The sequence below is a fragment of the Vicugna pacos genome, chromosome 3, assembly GCF_048564905.1.
Source record: "Vicugna pacos chromosome 3, VicPac4, whole genome shotgun sequence".
NCBI lineage: Eukaryota > Metazoa > Chordata > Mammalia > Artiodactyla > Camelidae > Vicugna > Vicugna pacos.
This window is the reverse complement of record NC_132989.1, coordinates 61,255,493-61,270,921: the sequence shown is the minus strand read 5'-3', so window position 1 is coordinate 61,270,921 and position 15,429 is coordinate 61,255,493. Positions and strand designations below refer to the sequence as shown.

At 36.4% G+C, this 15,429-nt stretch overlaps 1 protein-coding gene across 19 annotated transcripts in view; it reads right to left on the bottom strand.

Moving 5' to 3' along the window:
- Positions 1–15,429, bottom strand: part of MEF2C (myocyte enhancer factor 2C) — a 148,333-nt gene that overhangs the window by 78,248 nt on the left and 54,656 nt on the right. For 12 of the 19 annotated variants that reach the window (XM_072958412.1, XM_072958419.1, XM_072958408.1 and 9 more), the window contains one exon: positions 12,990–13,182. In XM_072958412.1, the coding sequence (XP_072814513.1) occupies positions 12,990–13,043 (54 nt within the window). In that variant the 5' untranslated portion in view covers positions 13,044–13,182. Of the gene's footprint in view, positions 1–12,989; positions 13,186–15,429 lie in introns of all 19 variants that reach the window. The other 7 variants (XM_072958411.1, XM_072958418.1, XM_072958414.1 and 4 more) reach the window with 1 other exon arrangement.

The following is a 15,429-nucleotide window of genomic DNA, read 5'->3' as shown; positions in this document are numbered from 1 at the left end:
TAATATTACAGAGTTGGTTGGTTGGTTGTGAGCGTCCCTTGCCTACTGACTTTGGCGTTCCCTGGAGACCCCACCTCTGGCCTCACACAGACTCTGATCACTCAATGAACATTTGCTGAAGGAGTGCATTATGGAATGGAAACACTCTATTTTAAACTCTAACTGTTTCAATAAAATTTTCTGCTAAAAGTAGATGCTTTCTGACAATTTAATCTCAAAAATAAGAGACTTTGGATATATATTATATATATATATATTTGTTTTACTAAAAAGTTTAACATGTTAGTAATGGAAGTCTTAAAAGAAAGTAATTATACCATTTTGGAGTCTGTAACAGAGAAGTTGGAAAATCTCTGGAGAGAAACATGTATGTCAAGAAAAAAGACGTCAAGAAAAATATGTTTCAAAATGTTCAGAGAAAAGTGGTCTTTATTCCTTACCCGGATGACTCATTATGAAGGATAGAAAAATGTGAAGATAAAAATTGAATTTTACTATCACAACATACAGAGGTAAAGGGAGAGGATCTAAGAGTTTGGAATGATTGCATTTGTTGAGCAAAAATTTACTGAACTTTTTAATGAGTTCAGGTTTTCAAAGAACATGTATTTGGCAGAGTATTTGATGAAATGCTCATCACAATATTATAGATCTGAAACTGGCTGGTAGTAATTTAGATGATTTAAATATGAACTAATTGATCAATGTTAAGTTTAAGGACAGTCTCTTGCAAGGGCCGCAGAGTTCAGTAACTTTCCTGTCCCAGGCACCATTTTTATCATTGGTTTAGATGAAGATATAGACAGCATGCTTATCAGATCTGCATATAACATAAAGCTGGGTGATAAGCCAATAGATAAGCCAATAGAGTCTCTATCCACACAGAGCTCTCTCTATAGAATAGAAAGCTGGGTCACAAACAACAAGATGAAACAGAGGTAATTTTAAAGTCTTTGTTCACATTAAAAAAAAAGCAATTACATAAGCTCAAGTTGGAGAAAAACTAAAGTGATAGCTGATTTAGGGGGAAAGGATCTAAAGTCAGAATGTTCCATAGTGGGAATTAACTATCTTAACGGTCTCTTTGTTAGTCAGCACTAACTAATCTTTGGTATTATATTCAGCTCTGAGAATTTTAAGAAGATATTGGCGATACTAACAAAATTAGAGTGTCTATAGGATGGCAAACAGGTTGATGTAGGGTCTGTCTGAAAACAATTTTGCATGAGAAATGATTGAGGGAATCTGGAATGTTTGACCCAGAAAAACAGTTAAAAGTGAAATGCCAAACACGGATTTCCAAAATCTGAAGACTGTGGCCATGTGAAGAGGCAGATGAGTTTTGTTCTACAGATCAGAATTAGAAAGCACTGTGCAAAATCATAGAGAGGTTCAAAACAGGAGAAAACCTAGTGATGAGAACTGAAGAGTGGATCTACTCTTGTGAAGTAAGAGGCAGTTTATTTCTGAACATGCTCAAGCAGAGCTGCATATCAAGGAAGGTGTAGACGGCATCCCTGAACTAAACAGGAAACTGGACTAGAGAACTTTAAAATATTTATTCCAGATTTTATATATTCAGATTCTATGCCTCAGTAGCAAAGACTTTTGGGTCAAGGGGAGGATTAGAGTGAATGGCAATCTGGTTTAAAACAAGAAATCTATTTCTGCAATTCACTCTAATAGAATGTCTTGTGTTTTGTTATCCAATCTCATCAATATGTTATCATAGTCACCTCTAATTTCCATATTCCAAGAAATAAAACTGGGTCACTTTCTTTTAATAGTTAGAAGAGATAAAGACTATAAAGAATTTGAGTAGACACTATTAACTTATGTATAGTGCTGAAAATGTACAGAAAAATAACTGTCCAGATTGATAAAATAGCATATCCACATTATTAAAATATTTTAAAAGAAGCAGTAATTATATAAGCATACTATCAGGGTGGTGTGGTGTGGAAGCAAAAACATGGGTATTAAACAGCAAGTCTGAGCTCTACCATAAATGAGCTGTGTGCCCTTGGGTAAATTTACCAAACCCCAGTTTCCTCACCTGTAAAATGGAGGTGATAATAGCCATCTTATGGAGTTGTTATAAGAGTTAAACTTAAGAACACACAAGTGTAAGTGACTTGTTGACTGTGAAACACTACACAAGACAGGCAGCAATATTTTCTCTCGGACGCAGCAGGCTCAGTCACTTCTTGTTACATACTGAAAAGACTGCTCTCCTCAGACCTGCCAACTTGTGTTACCATTATTATGTTTCGATTAGAGTTCCTCTCTCAACTAGACCTCAAGCTTTCCTTGAAAACCTTGAACATCTCCTGTCTGTTCTTGTAACCTGAAGTCCCAGAACAAATATTTGTTGAATGAATGAATGGACGATGCATGGAAGAATTACTCTTTTATTTTTGCAATCCAAAAGGAATGGCTGAAAATGAATTTCTATGCATGCTCACACTATGTTAGTGGAAGTTTGCCACTGAGAGAGGAAAATCTCACATAGTTATTTTTCTTTTTTGTCACGTTAACTTATAGTAAAAATTTGGTAAAACTGAATCAAAGGAAAATCAGAGTGGGTAAAATTTTGTGTGTGGGTTTGCTGGTGAAATTGGAGCATATCATATTTCTTCTAATTGTTTTTAGATAAGAATGTTGACTTTGGTGACCTTTCTAAAAAGTTCAAAGACTTTTTAAGTTATCTTGCTACATTTGACAGTGTCTCTTTGAAGTTATTATTTAGCACAGTTTATCATTCCCATTTCTCAGATGATACTGTAAACAAAGACGTGAATTGCCTTGTCCAGGGTCACGAAACTAGTCTCTGGATCAACTAGAAATAGAACCCTCTCCACACAAAATCTATCTTTCTTTCCATTAGTCAGGGTTCCTTCCCTCTTTTAGATAACAATGCATTTCAGGGGTTGAAGTTCAGCACAGCATGGCCTCCGTCAAACATTCATCAAGCATTCATCATATAGGTACATTTGGAATGGTCAGCAATTCAGATGAGGACAAGCAGAGGACAGCATAACTTATTAACTAGTTTAAGGACAGCTTTCTAGGCTAAAGTAAAAAAAAAAATAATACTGGTAATACTAAAATTAAGAAGTTGGTTTCCAGGTTCTGACAATAAACCAAAGCACCCTTTGTGTGGACCCTGCAGCCACCTCTGCCCTCAGACTTCCAGACATTCCCACTAAAGCCAGTGAGAACCACACGCCTGCACTAGTGGGCACACACTAGTTCTATATTTATGGATGTTTATTTTAACTTCACAAAATGCGAAGTGATTTGGCTGGTAGCAAATACAAGTCTGTTTACAGTCAGAACAACAAAGGTGGGTCTTGGATTTACACACAGTCCATGTAAATGACAGTTTCTAAAACAGAGGACAAGTACTGTATCCCTTCCCACAGGGCAGGGAAATTAGTTAGACAACTGTGTAATGGAAAGAGCATTTATTAACAAGTCTCCACGCCACACGCAGGCCTCCTTCGGTCACCCTCCCAATCCTGGCTCCATTCATAAAGTCACCTCAGGAGAACTTTCCTGCCACTGTGGGAGTCCATGCACCTTACAGGAAAGAATAAATGAAAGAAAAAGGCCTTTGGAGACAACAGCTACTCAAATCTATGAGAATAACTGAGGCCTAACTGTAAATGACTTCCGATGTGTTGCTGAGGGAAGCAAGGGTAATTTTATGTCTGGTTTCCAATACTTTTCCCCAGCAGTCAGCATTCTTTCAGCCTGCTCTTGACTGACCTGCTCAATGAGTAGTTTTACTCATTTCTTTAACTCATAAAGTAGTATCGGTTTCTTTGTTTTAGAATGCATTTGGGACAAATACATCCAGCTAAATCTATTTTCAAAGTGTTGAGGTTTTATCAGTTTTTTTTTCATGTCTACATACAGCCATGATGAATAAAACAGTCATCCTACGAAAATATTTTCGATCCACTCCTCCTCACCCACAGCCTAGATAATCTCTCAGTTTCCTTCCATTAAGGAAACGGAGTGACTAATGGGCGACAAGACGGACAGTTCATAGACACAATGCGCTCTCTAATCCAGAGCCACTAGGTCTTCCTCTGTGTTTAAAGGGTTAGGGATGGAGTCAAGAGTCTGCAACGACAATCTTTAATTGAAAAAAAGGGAAATGCCCTTTTAAATGCTCTTTTTCTTCCCCGGGCTTGCTCCTGACAGTAAGTAATGGTGCAACTGTTCTAAAGTATTCCTCTTCAATTTTATTTTGTTTAATTCAGTCTGTCATTAGGAAGGCTTGCGAGCTTTCGGCTTGATGATTACTCTCGGTGGGAGGAAGTAGCCCCGCTGCAGACTTGTGTTCTGGACAAGCGCTCCTTTATCCAATGACGGGGCCTGCCATCATAAATGAAAGGCTCTTTAAAGAGCAGTGAGGGACTCTTTCAAGCAGGCTGCTACCATGTGCTTGTAACCCTCCAGCATAACTTGCGAGGATGAGACAGCAGTGTGTTCTGCTGCAAAGAGGACTATTGTCCTCGTTAGCCTCCAGCAAATTGAGCTGCGCTTCGCTGCAATGTAGTGGGACTTCCAAAGGGTTTTTAAGCGGTATAGTTCCTAAAATTCTGAACATGATAAAACGATTAAAATAGGGGGCTTAGAATGTGGAATTTAGAACTCCACCAAACCGAACCCTCACCCTAAGTCAACACTCCAAACCCCAAAATAAAACTTTAAATCTTGTGCATTGCACACTATTTTGAGGAAAACCGATAAACAATGGGGTTAGATTACAATTAAATAATTGAATGCATGTTAATAAGCGTGAGTGCTTATTAACAAACTCAGAGTCTGGATTTTAAAACTTGTCATAGCTGATATTTGATATATTTATGTACACGAGGAAAAGGAAGCAGGATGAGCTGTCATGATTAAACTTAGGATTTAAGATTTCATTGTAGTCCATTTTTAAGCCTAAGAATGTTTTGGACTTTAAAAAGAGAAGACTACAACACAATGTGTTTTTAATTTTTGTGCTATTCAGGTCTGCTTGGTTTGTTAAAAGGCTGATTTACATTCCAAATCCAATCTGTAGATGCAGTCATGAAATAAATACTTGTTTCTCTATACCTCATATACATGAGATAGATAATCTGAATCTGAGAAGAATCAAACCAGATTAATATTTTTAGGGCAAAAACATGTTTACTACTTGAACAAAGCCGAAATGTACCTAAGGTAAAGGTCAAAGACTACTTCATTCCCTGCTGAGCAAATGCTCAGGAAGCACATTTGTCTATGTTTCCTGTCATAACAGGAAGAGTGTAACTTCTTCCTTTCCACAATGGCTTCAGTTTTACCTTCTAACTCCAATATTTTCTCCCTCAGGGCCTTCCAAATCAATTCTTGCAAGACAGAAGGCAGGAGGCTGTCTCCGTTGTAGTTTCCAAACAGTTACTTTTGTTGAAATGTTATTTAAATGTTAGTGATTTCTTAAGCTAAACTATTCCAACTGAAAATTAAAAGTCAAATATCCAAACATTTTGAGTGGTTCTCTTATTCCTATTAGTGGTCCAACATATTACAAAAGAAACACAAATACATACTCCATAGTATGGAAATTTCATTTACTTAATTTTGTTATTATTTTTTTAACCAAAGATATTATTCGCAGTGCAGGGGCGGGGGTCCAATTGTTTTCAGTAAGAGTATGTTGGGATGTAAACTTTAAAAATACTTTTATTATAATAATTTTCAAAGAAGCTCATTTTAAGTGAATAAATTACAATGTTAAATAAGTCTAGACTTCAAAGGACATGGCTTTTGAAACAATCAGCAACATGTTCTTTACAGTTTGGAAGAAACCTCTTGGTTTATGTGGTCTATTTATAATGTTAATATTTTTAGTGTTGGTTTCTCAGTAATACAATGTCATATATAGTTTGTGCATTTGCAAAGCAAAAGGGGATTTGTAGCAAACAGAAAGGTGTGTGTGCATGCCTTCAGAGGTGGAAGGTGCCATTCCTTGTCAACTTTCTATTTTTTTCTATTATAGGTTACTACAAGATATTGAATATAGTTCCCTGTGCTATACAGAAGAATTTTTAAAAGTCTATTTTATATATAGTAGTTAATATTTGCAAATCTCTAACTCCTAATTTATTCCTTCCCACTCCCTTCCCCACCCCAGTAACGGTAAGTTTGTTTACTATGTCTGTGAGTCTGTATCTGTTTTGTAAATAAGTTCATTAAAGCACTGGAACTTACAAAAATTAGTTTTAAGTGGAAATGATATGAGATACACAAATCAGAACGAAACAGCAAAAAAATCTTGAGGCCCCCAAGTTCAAGGAGCAGCTTATTTCTTAAATGCAGTGACAGAATTCTAGAGGAAGAGTTACTCTTTCATCTTTGTGAACTTTTTGGATTCTCTTGGATTTCCCACTAAAGGAAAGCTAATGAGAAGTCTGATGGCAGTTATGACAATACCTTTTTGGCAGCAGAGGAACAGATCTAGCGGTGTAAGTGTAAAATGTCGCATACCACATGGGATGTATGGTGTGTCGTCCACTATTTCTATGATTCAACTACAGTGTGGGGAGACCATTTATGAATTGTCCTTACATTGCTAGGAATAGAATAGAAAGGAATGGCTTGATGTTACAGCTGTTAAACATACGGTCAGCACTCTGGCTACTGCTTTCTTTGATTTGGAATCTCACAAAGGTATAGCTTGTCAGTTTCCCCTTCTGGTTTTCTTTTTCAGTTTCTTCAATCACCAGCAATTCCAACTCTCTGAACAAAAACTTTCCCCCTTGGTGATTACAGGATTAATGAAAGAACGGTTTAACTGATACATACAGGGCACCTTTAAGTAGGCATGAACAGGGTGCACCCATACACCCTACATTTCAATTCTGAGATGTCCTAATATATTAGTATGATATACCCTAATTTTATTTATTTACGTATTTTATAAAATGAGCTTAATGAAAATTTTAAGATGAATTTAGGGGAGGCTGTCAGCTGTTAAGAAATGATACTGGGGGAGAAAGGGTAAAATGATCATCATTATGAGGTTATCTGCAGGTTTATTTTGGATTTAGAGATAGAAAAATTAATACTTGTTTATTGAACTTGTTATTCACTTGATTTGAAATAAGGTTCCAGATATTCACTGACTAACACAGATAACTCATCTTTAATATTTAAAGCATAATTTCTTGTTAAATAATATGTATTTGCATACAAGCAGCTGACAAGTCTGGAAGTTCTGTTTGTGGAGAAGACAAAACAAAACTGTACGGCTGGATAACTCTGTCCTTTAACTCATGGTTTAGAATTCATCACAAAATTATTTTCTTGAAGCAATTTATCTGTATTTCTATATTACCCAGTTCCTCACATTTAGAGTTGAATCTCTCTCCATTTCAACAAATTTCATATTAGGTGAGTAGGCTGTAACTCTTAAGTTTAGAACTGTAATTAGCCCTTTTATTTACCGATATTCTGGATATCACCTTGAAGGAATGTTACAGCAAAAAGTCCACTGAAATTTTTTTCTCTTTTTTCACTTTATTTATTATTATTATTATTATTATTATTATTATTATTATTATTATTATTTTTTTTAATGGAGGTACTGGGGATTGAAGCCAGGACTTCATGCATGCTAAACATGTGCTCTACTAGTGAGCTATTGCCTTCCCTCCTTCATTTTAGTTTAAAAAGTATCAGGTTTAGTTTAGTTTAGTTTCAGTATGTAGAACCTGTCAGAGGTTGTATCTACACTGAACCTATTTCTCCAGTTTTTTTTTTTTTCTGAGCCCATTTCAAATAATTCATAAGTCAGGTAAAGAAACTGAGGTAGGGACATAAGAGAAGGGAAGACAGAAAATTTGACAGCTATGAACTCTGAATTCTTTTCAGTCATGAGGGGATTCTCCTGTTCTATTAACAGGAGAATGTTGCTAATTGTCTTTAACTTGTGCTCCAGTTATTGCTTTGATAATTACAGAAAGTTCTGTTTGCTGGCAAAAACTGTTAACGTGCCAGATCTGACGGAAGAAAAGAACTTAAGACATTCAAAAGTCTTTTTTCCTTAACTCAACGATATTAGTCCCTAACCACGTTATTTGACAAATACTTCTCTCTGATAGTTATTCAAATATTTAAATGTCTTTTTATAACAAGTCACACAAATAAATTCAGGTTTACCTTTCCTATACTTTCAAAGTGGGAAAGCTGAAAATTTTAAATATAAACATACAAATTTAGGTTAAGCATGCCTAGTTTTCATATATCTTTCTTCCTGATATAACAGAGAGAACAGATGTCTAAGTATATTCTGTTTGTAAAAGGAGTCATACGAGGACAGAACTTATTTAAAAATCTGGCTGTTTCAGGAGCATAGTGAAAACTGGTATCATACAAAGGAGGGTAAGATTATTGTGTAATTGATGAAGATAACTCAGAGGTAAGAACAAAAAATGCAGATGTGAGGACAAGCTGGAAGCTAGAAGCGATAAAAACAGTAATACGTAGTTCAAAATAATTCGGTCAGTAACACATCTGAAAATAAGTCCCACAAGCAGAGACTTGGGAAACTACTCCTCATCCTTGTCACAAGTCCTGCTCTGCGAACGCTCTGTGTGACTTCCCCTCTCCCCAGGCCAGCCTCTGCCATCAGCTGGCTCTCGCTCTGAAGTCATTCTCTTGTCCCTTGTTAGCTACCAAACACTTCTTTCTGCTCCAGCTCTACTCTGTTCCACTGCTCCCTCCATCTCCCTGATACCTTTTTAAGGTAGCATCCTCTTGAAATGAAGGTTCAGGTACCATTATTTCAAGTGCTACACAGCAGAGGAGTTGTTTTGATAGAAATCACACTAACTATAATAGCTAATGGTTTAGAGCGCGAGTTGTAACAGGAATAGCTAACAGGTAAGCTTACTGAGCACTTATTATTACGTTAAGTGCTTTACATTTATCCTTCAATTTAATCATCTCAATGACCCAATGAAGTGGGTACTATTTTTCAATCTTCACTCTACTAAAGAGGAAAACGATGAGGCTCAGAGGGGTTAAGTCACTTGCTGGCACATCACACAGCTAACAGGTTGTAGGACCAGGCCCAGGATGAGGTTTGCATGCCTCTAAAAACCATGCTCGTCACCATTATATTGTACTGGATGCAGCATGATGTAACTGGGGAAAACAATGACATAAGACCATGTCCTTAGCCATTCTATTATGCACAATGCAGCATGACATAATTGAGAAAAGCTTGTTTTTGAATCTGAAAGATGTGGGCTCAAATCCTGGCCCCCTGCTAATGTTAACTATCTAACTCCAAAGCTTTGCATGATCTGGGCCCTGCCTAGCATTGAAATCTTTCCTCTGTTCTCTGTGAAGTCATCCACACCAGGCTCAAGTTCCACAGGCTTTCCTTCGACTCCTTAGCATGTTCTTTCCTTTCTGAAGGAGCTCTGCGAACACTGTTCCCTCTGGAACGCTGTCACCTGCCTCACTCTGAATCATCTTTTAGCTTCCATCTTTCAGCATGCCCTCAGAGAGGTCTTTCTCCCACCCCCAATCCAAATAAAGCACGTCCTGTTATTCTTTAACAGCACTTGGACAGTTTCATTCATAGCACAGACGAAATAAGGTTCTGTTGCATATTTGCACATTCCATGTCTGGTTCATCCCACCAGGCCAGGGGGACACAAACTATGGTCCACTGGCCGATCCAGCCTGCCCCCTGGTTTTGCCAGTTAAGTTTCTTTCAAACACAGGCACATTCGTTCATGTATGTGTTTCCACGTCGCCGCTTTTGCTGCTAGAGCAGAGCCAAGGAGTCCAGACAGAGACTGTATACCTGCTATCTGGACCTTTAGAGAAAAAGCCTGCTGGTTTCTGCGGCAGACAAGAAGCTGCATGAGACCCTTCTTGTTTACTGCCGAATGCTTAATGCTAACAAATAGTATTTGTTGATTTAACAAATAAATGAATTATTCAGCTGTAAATGGAATTAACAAGGATTAAATGTTATAGTATATATGTAGTTCTTGGTACACGTAGCTACTTCTAAGTTATCTGAAAATTTCTGTAAGACAAACTGACAATTTATGATTTTATTATTTTTATATACTAGCTTAACAAATCCACCTTGTTTAGGTTAGAGATTGAGAAATAAGTAGTTTTCAGAAACTTGGAGACTCTGGAAAATCTTTAAAAAAATAAAACAAGCTGTTAATTTTTCCCCTCTCCTAAACTATTCTATGTATACAATCGGAGTTTCTGAATTTTAGCTGTTGCCTACTGCTATAACAAAAGATAAAGTAAGGGCAAAATTCAATTTAAACAGTCAGCTGCTCTGTTTTACCACAGTTTTTATTTCTTAATGATATACAACTTATCACATCAGCTCTGTAATATTTCATTTCACACTTTACGTCAGTATTTCTTATTCTGTAAAAACACACCCTGTTCTCTGTAGAGTCAAATAAACACCTGCAATGGCAGGGAAGGCTTTTACTGCTATTAAGAAAAGATGACAGTGAGCCATTGTGTGAGGTTCTCTTAGGGAGTCTGCAGTGGGGGAAGCTTCAAAAAGGGCAAAGCAGTTAACGTTTTTCTTTTCAACACGTGAACACATACTTTAAAGGGAGCCTAGGTTCAGGATGCGTCCTCACTTCACATTACATGCTGTTGCAGGTCTGCTGGTGGTGATTATTAGAAGTGACCCACATCTTTTAGGCTTTCTCCCAAATGGCTCTTAGGATGACCCTTGTAGTAGATGAGAGGCGTGCATGACAAGTATTTATAAGTAAGGTGGCTGTTTAAGATTATCAATAGCCATTTAAAATAATATATATTTCAACATATTAAAATATGAAAGCTTTCAATTTTACTGAATTAAAAGGGCAACTGAACCTAAAGACCAGAGGAAAAAAGACTACATAGACCCTAAATTCTATAGAATAAAATCAAGGAATTCTTCAAGATTAAAAAAAAGATAAGATTATGCTGAATTTAAATAATTTTTCTGCTAAGTTATTAGGATTTCTAACATGGGTGTCAGTAACAGCAATTGTAGATGCAACTATATTTCAATTAAGAAAAAGTGTTCAATTACTAGCTCAGAAGTACGGTGTTAAAATTCTTATATGCCTGTGTGAGTTTACGTTCTTTTATAAAGCATAATGAAAGCTCGTGAATTCAACCTGCAAAAACTTTCTTTTGTCTTTGTAAGAGAAAGGAAGATACAATAAATTTCATGAATCTAAAAACAACTTGGCATTATTCATGAAGTGAAGGTGATAATTCATATAATTTTTGACTGCACCCAAAACAGGTGCTAGTTCAAACAACAGGGTCTAAAGGTCAGTGGTATGATGATCAATGTTTCTGTCTTAATTCCAATTTCAAGCTATGATTCAATTAAAAAATACAGTGTTCTTTAATTCACTTCTTATTATTTTTAGTTTTTTGGGGGGAGGAGGTAATTAGGTTTATTTATTTAATTTTTTTTTTTAAAAGAGGTACTGGGGATTGAACTCAGGACCCCGTGTATGCTAAGTGTGTGCTCTACTACTTGAGCTATTACCACCTCCCTACCAAAAGTGGCTTTATATTGACAGAATTACTGCTTTTTGGCCTGACCCATAGCAATAAACAATGTGCAGGAAAATACTGAAAGAATCCATCATAAATCTTAGCATTTTTGACTCTCTAGATCAATTTTCAGCCAAAAATAGTTTGTCATATGTACTTCAAATATAATACTTTGAGGGAGTTAAAACCTGAAAATCTAAGAAGTTTTTTTTTTTAACCTCTTAATGGCATAGGGGCCTTGATGGCATAAACAACAACTTCTAGTCATTGTAATTTATACACGGGTAGCAACAAAAAATTTTAAACCACAAATCAGTCCTAGTCTCATTTGCAGGTCCAGGAAGATAGGAAGGCACAGTAGGAGAGATAGACTGCCTTTATTTGAGGGAAATTACTGTCTGGTGAGGTGTCCCCAAGGCTGGCCTCTCACCTTTCCCTCGTGTAAATGGGCAACAGGAAAGTGCTCTCCTCTCCCACGGTCAAGGAAAGCCCGTGTTGTAGGTCCCATTATCCGTCTGCAGTGGCTGAGATGGGGCAGTACTGTAGTAGTTCTGAGGGACCATTCTTTGATATTTAACAGTAGAAGGCATACAAACCACCCAGCTATTCTTACATCGCTTAACGAAATCCACTCTCTCCAAGTGTGAAGAAAAAGAGTCAAGCACAGATATTCATAATATACAAGTCTCTGTTGAATAGAGCATTTGGATGTATAATGTCTTTAGAACAGATCAATTGTATCATATAGGTGTCCCTGGAGTTCTCGGAAAAAATTATAACATCATCTGCCTCTAGGTTTATAAAATTCAGGGTTTAAAGAAAATGATATGGACTAACTAATAGTTCTTGCCTATATGCTGGAAGGTACTAATATTTTTGGAGGGTGTTTTCTTTGTTGTTGTTAGCACAAGGTCAAATATTTGGATGTACTTCAAAGTCTTTTTTACTGTGAATAGAATGAAAGCCATTTTTATACAGAACATTTAGCCTATGTTACAAACCTTTAAGTGGATGACCACAAAAGGCCTCGTTCCCATGAACATGAGAATATCTTTGTTTGATGATGCGTGCAGTGTAGCAACGTTATGCGTATTAACTCTTAATTATTAAGCTATTCATGTCACACAAATGTAGCTCCCACTTAACATTCACGTTGAAGTAAAAAGTGAATAATCAGGAAGGTGTAAAGTGTATTTCTAACAAACAGGGTAATTTTTTTCCTTTACACATAAGAGACTATTAACACTTAAACTGGCCACATTAAATTCACTAAAACTTCTCTTGTTTCTAAGATCAAAACGTTTTCAGTACCTGTAATATACCTGGTAGGGGGGATGTAATAAATGATCCATGTAAATAATAATACAAAAAGAGTTTACCCCACTCACCTGTCTGTTACGTTCATCCATAATCCTCGTAATCTGAATCTTTTTTCTCCCCATAGTCCCCGTTTTTCTTCTCTCTCTCGTCCCTGAAATTATGTATTTTTTCCTTCCTTTTCTTTCTCTTTCCTGTTTCCTCCAAACAAATCTCCTTCTTCAGCACTTGCACTGCTCAGTTCCCAAATTCCTGCATTCGTTCCTGCTGAACAAAAAGGAAAAATTAAACACCACTTTAATAGCAAGCCAGTTTCATAACACCTATTATAATCTAATTTTTTAAAAATAAAACTCTCTGGAAGTAAGCCAATCAAATGAATGAAAATAAGTACTTATTAAAAGTACACGGTATAGACCACATGCAGGAGCATATCAAGTAGGAATGAGTTGTTTTTTATAATTAAAATAACCTCGTAAGTAATTTAACAAGTCATTTAAATGATGAAAACTATGCTTTAAAGCCCAACCCTTGAAATGTCTTTTGCAAAGAGTTTCTTAGTATTTTTAATGAAATTAGGTGACTATTTTCACCCTTCTGTTATGAAAAATTACCTAAATCAGAGAGTTAATGAACCTTTATGTACCTGTGTATGCTAAGTAGGGCAGCTAATTCATTTCTGAAGGGAAAACAATCTCATGTTTTGACAGCAGAGGTGATAACGTCCCTCGTTATGCAAATAGGATGGACTATTATGAAAGTGCTATTTGATATATGTAAATGTCAATTAATTTAAATCTAAATCCTTTAATCTTATTTTTAAAAAGTCACTGCTATGAGAACACTGTAAAAATAATGTGGAATACTGAATCTCACATAACAAGCAGCTATCAACAGTGAGATCTCTTTTCCCTTTTGAAAGCCCTTAAGCTGTATCTTGAGTACAAGAATCAAGAAAGATAATCATTCATACAAAAGAAAGGGTGAAAAATTAGAGTATCATTCCATTTATAACTATATTTTTTATAATAAGCCATCAGTCCTCTAAATTTAAATATTTTTAAAAGACATATCATATCTCTTTGGGGAGGAAGATACAAAATTACAGAAGCTTGCTATATACTGTATATCTTTAAGCCATGAATTAAAATGGAGGAAGTGGTCATCAATAATACAAAATCAACCCAAGGACCCAGAGTATTAAAAGTATTTATTTCACTTTGTTTTAAATTATATCTGAAAATATTTGAACGTAATGAAAGTGAATTGCTGTGAAATGTGGAAGTTAACAAGAAGGCATTCCACAATGGCTTCTTCATTTGCAAGCAACAGCTTCAATTATTCTATCCTGTCTTCTGTCAAAGAATGCAACTGCTTTACACACTGCTCAGAGTTTCCCTGTTTATTTTAGTGTGGTGTCTGAGAACTGACCTGATAAATTCCCACATGTATTATGTAATGCTAAGCCAATGCCCTGGCTATTTATTAGATTATTTGGCTCTAATTCAATGTTATTGGAACAGGAATTGGAACTGTTACACACTTGGTCTGATCATCAGCTGTCTTTTGGTTTCTTTAATTTAATTTCTAAATTCTTTATCACCTTGAGTAAACTTTTTTTTTAATTTAAGTTTTCTGTGATTATCTAATTGCAGAAGCTATTATGATATAATTAGTTCTGGTGGATTAAGTGCTACTTAAATACCATCCATTCTCTTTTGCCCAACCCCTTCTATTAAATTGCAGCTCAGTTCTGCCTCTGAGAATATGTATATATGTTGAGTAATATCATGACCACACACTGCTCATCAAATACTATTGCTCCAGTGGTCATTTTAAATGCTGGAAATAGTTCGGAGTTTGAGAGTTATACAAATAATACACATTTGACAAATATGCAGGAAAAAATTAGCTGCAAGATATATTAAAATATGAAAAATGCACTAAGCACAACTGCATCCTACATTCACTATTGCCAAACAGTGTCCATCTGTCTATCTTTAGTAACAGTCTTAAATATCACCCAACTGGATAACTTTCCTGTTTCCTAAGAGTCTTACCTTAGAAGCAAGCAGCATGTTACGGTGGTATTTCCCACGAGTGGGCAAGACCCCAAAGAGACAAAGAGGCTTCCTTTACCACAGAAAAGCCAACCCATGAATCCACAGCAAACGCATATGGGACAATTTCCTTTCTGTCATTTAGCTGAGGCCGGTGGCACTATCGGCTTACAGGACTATGCCTGCCTAAGCGCTTATTCACTTTAAGGTGGAAGGTCAGGGTGAGCAGATTAGTGTGGGACGAGGCGGGGAAGATGAGAACCTCTACGGATCCTGATTTCAAAATACAAATAACCAAACAAGCAGAGAAACATCCCTGGAGAAAAGGCTCCCCAGATAGACAGAGCTCCTGACCCTACCAAACTTAGGAGAGTTTCCCCTCCATCGCCACCCCACATTTCACAGCTTTGAAATGAGAGACACTTCTTCAAAATAGCAGAGCAAGGATTTT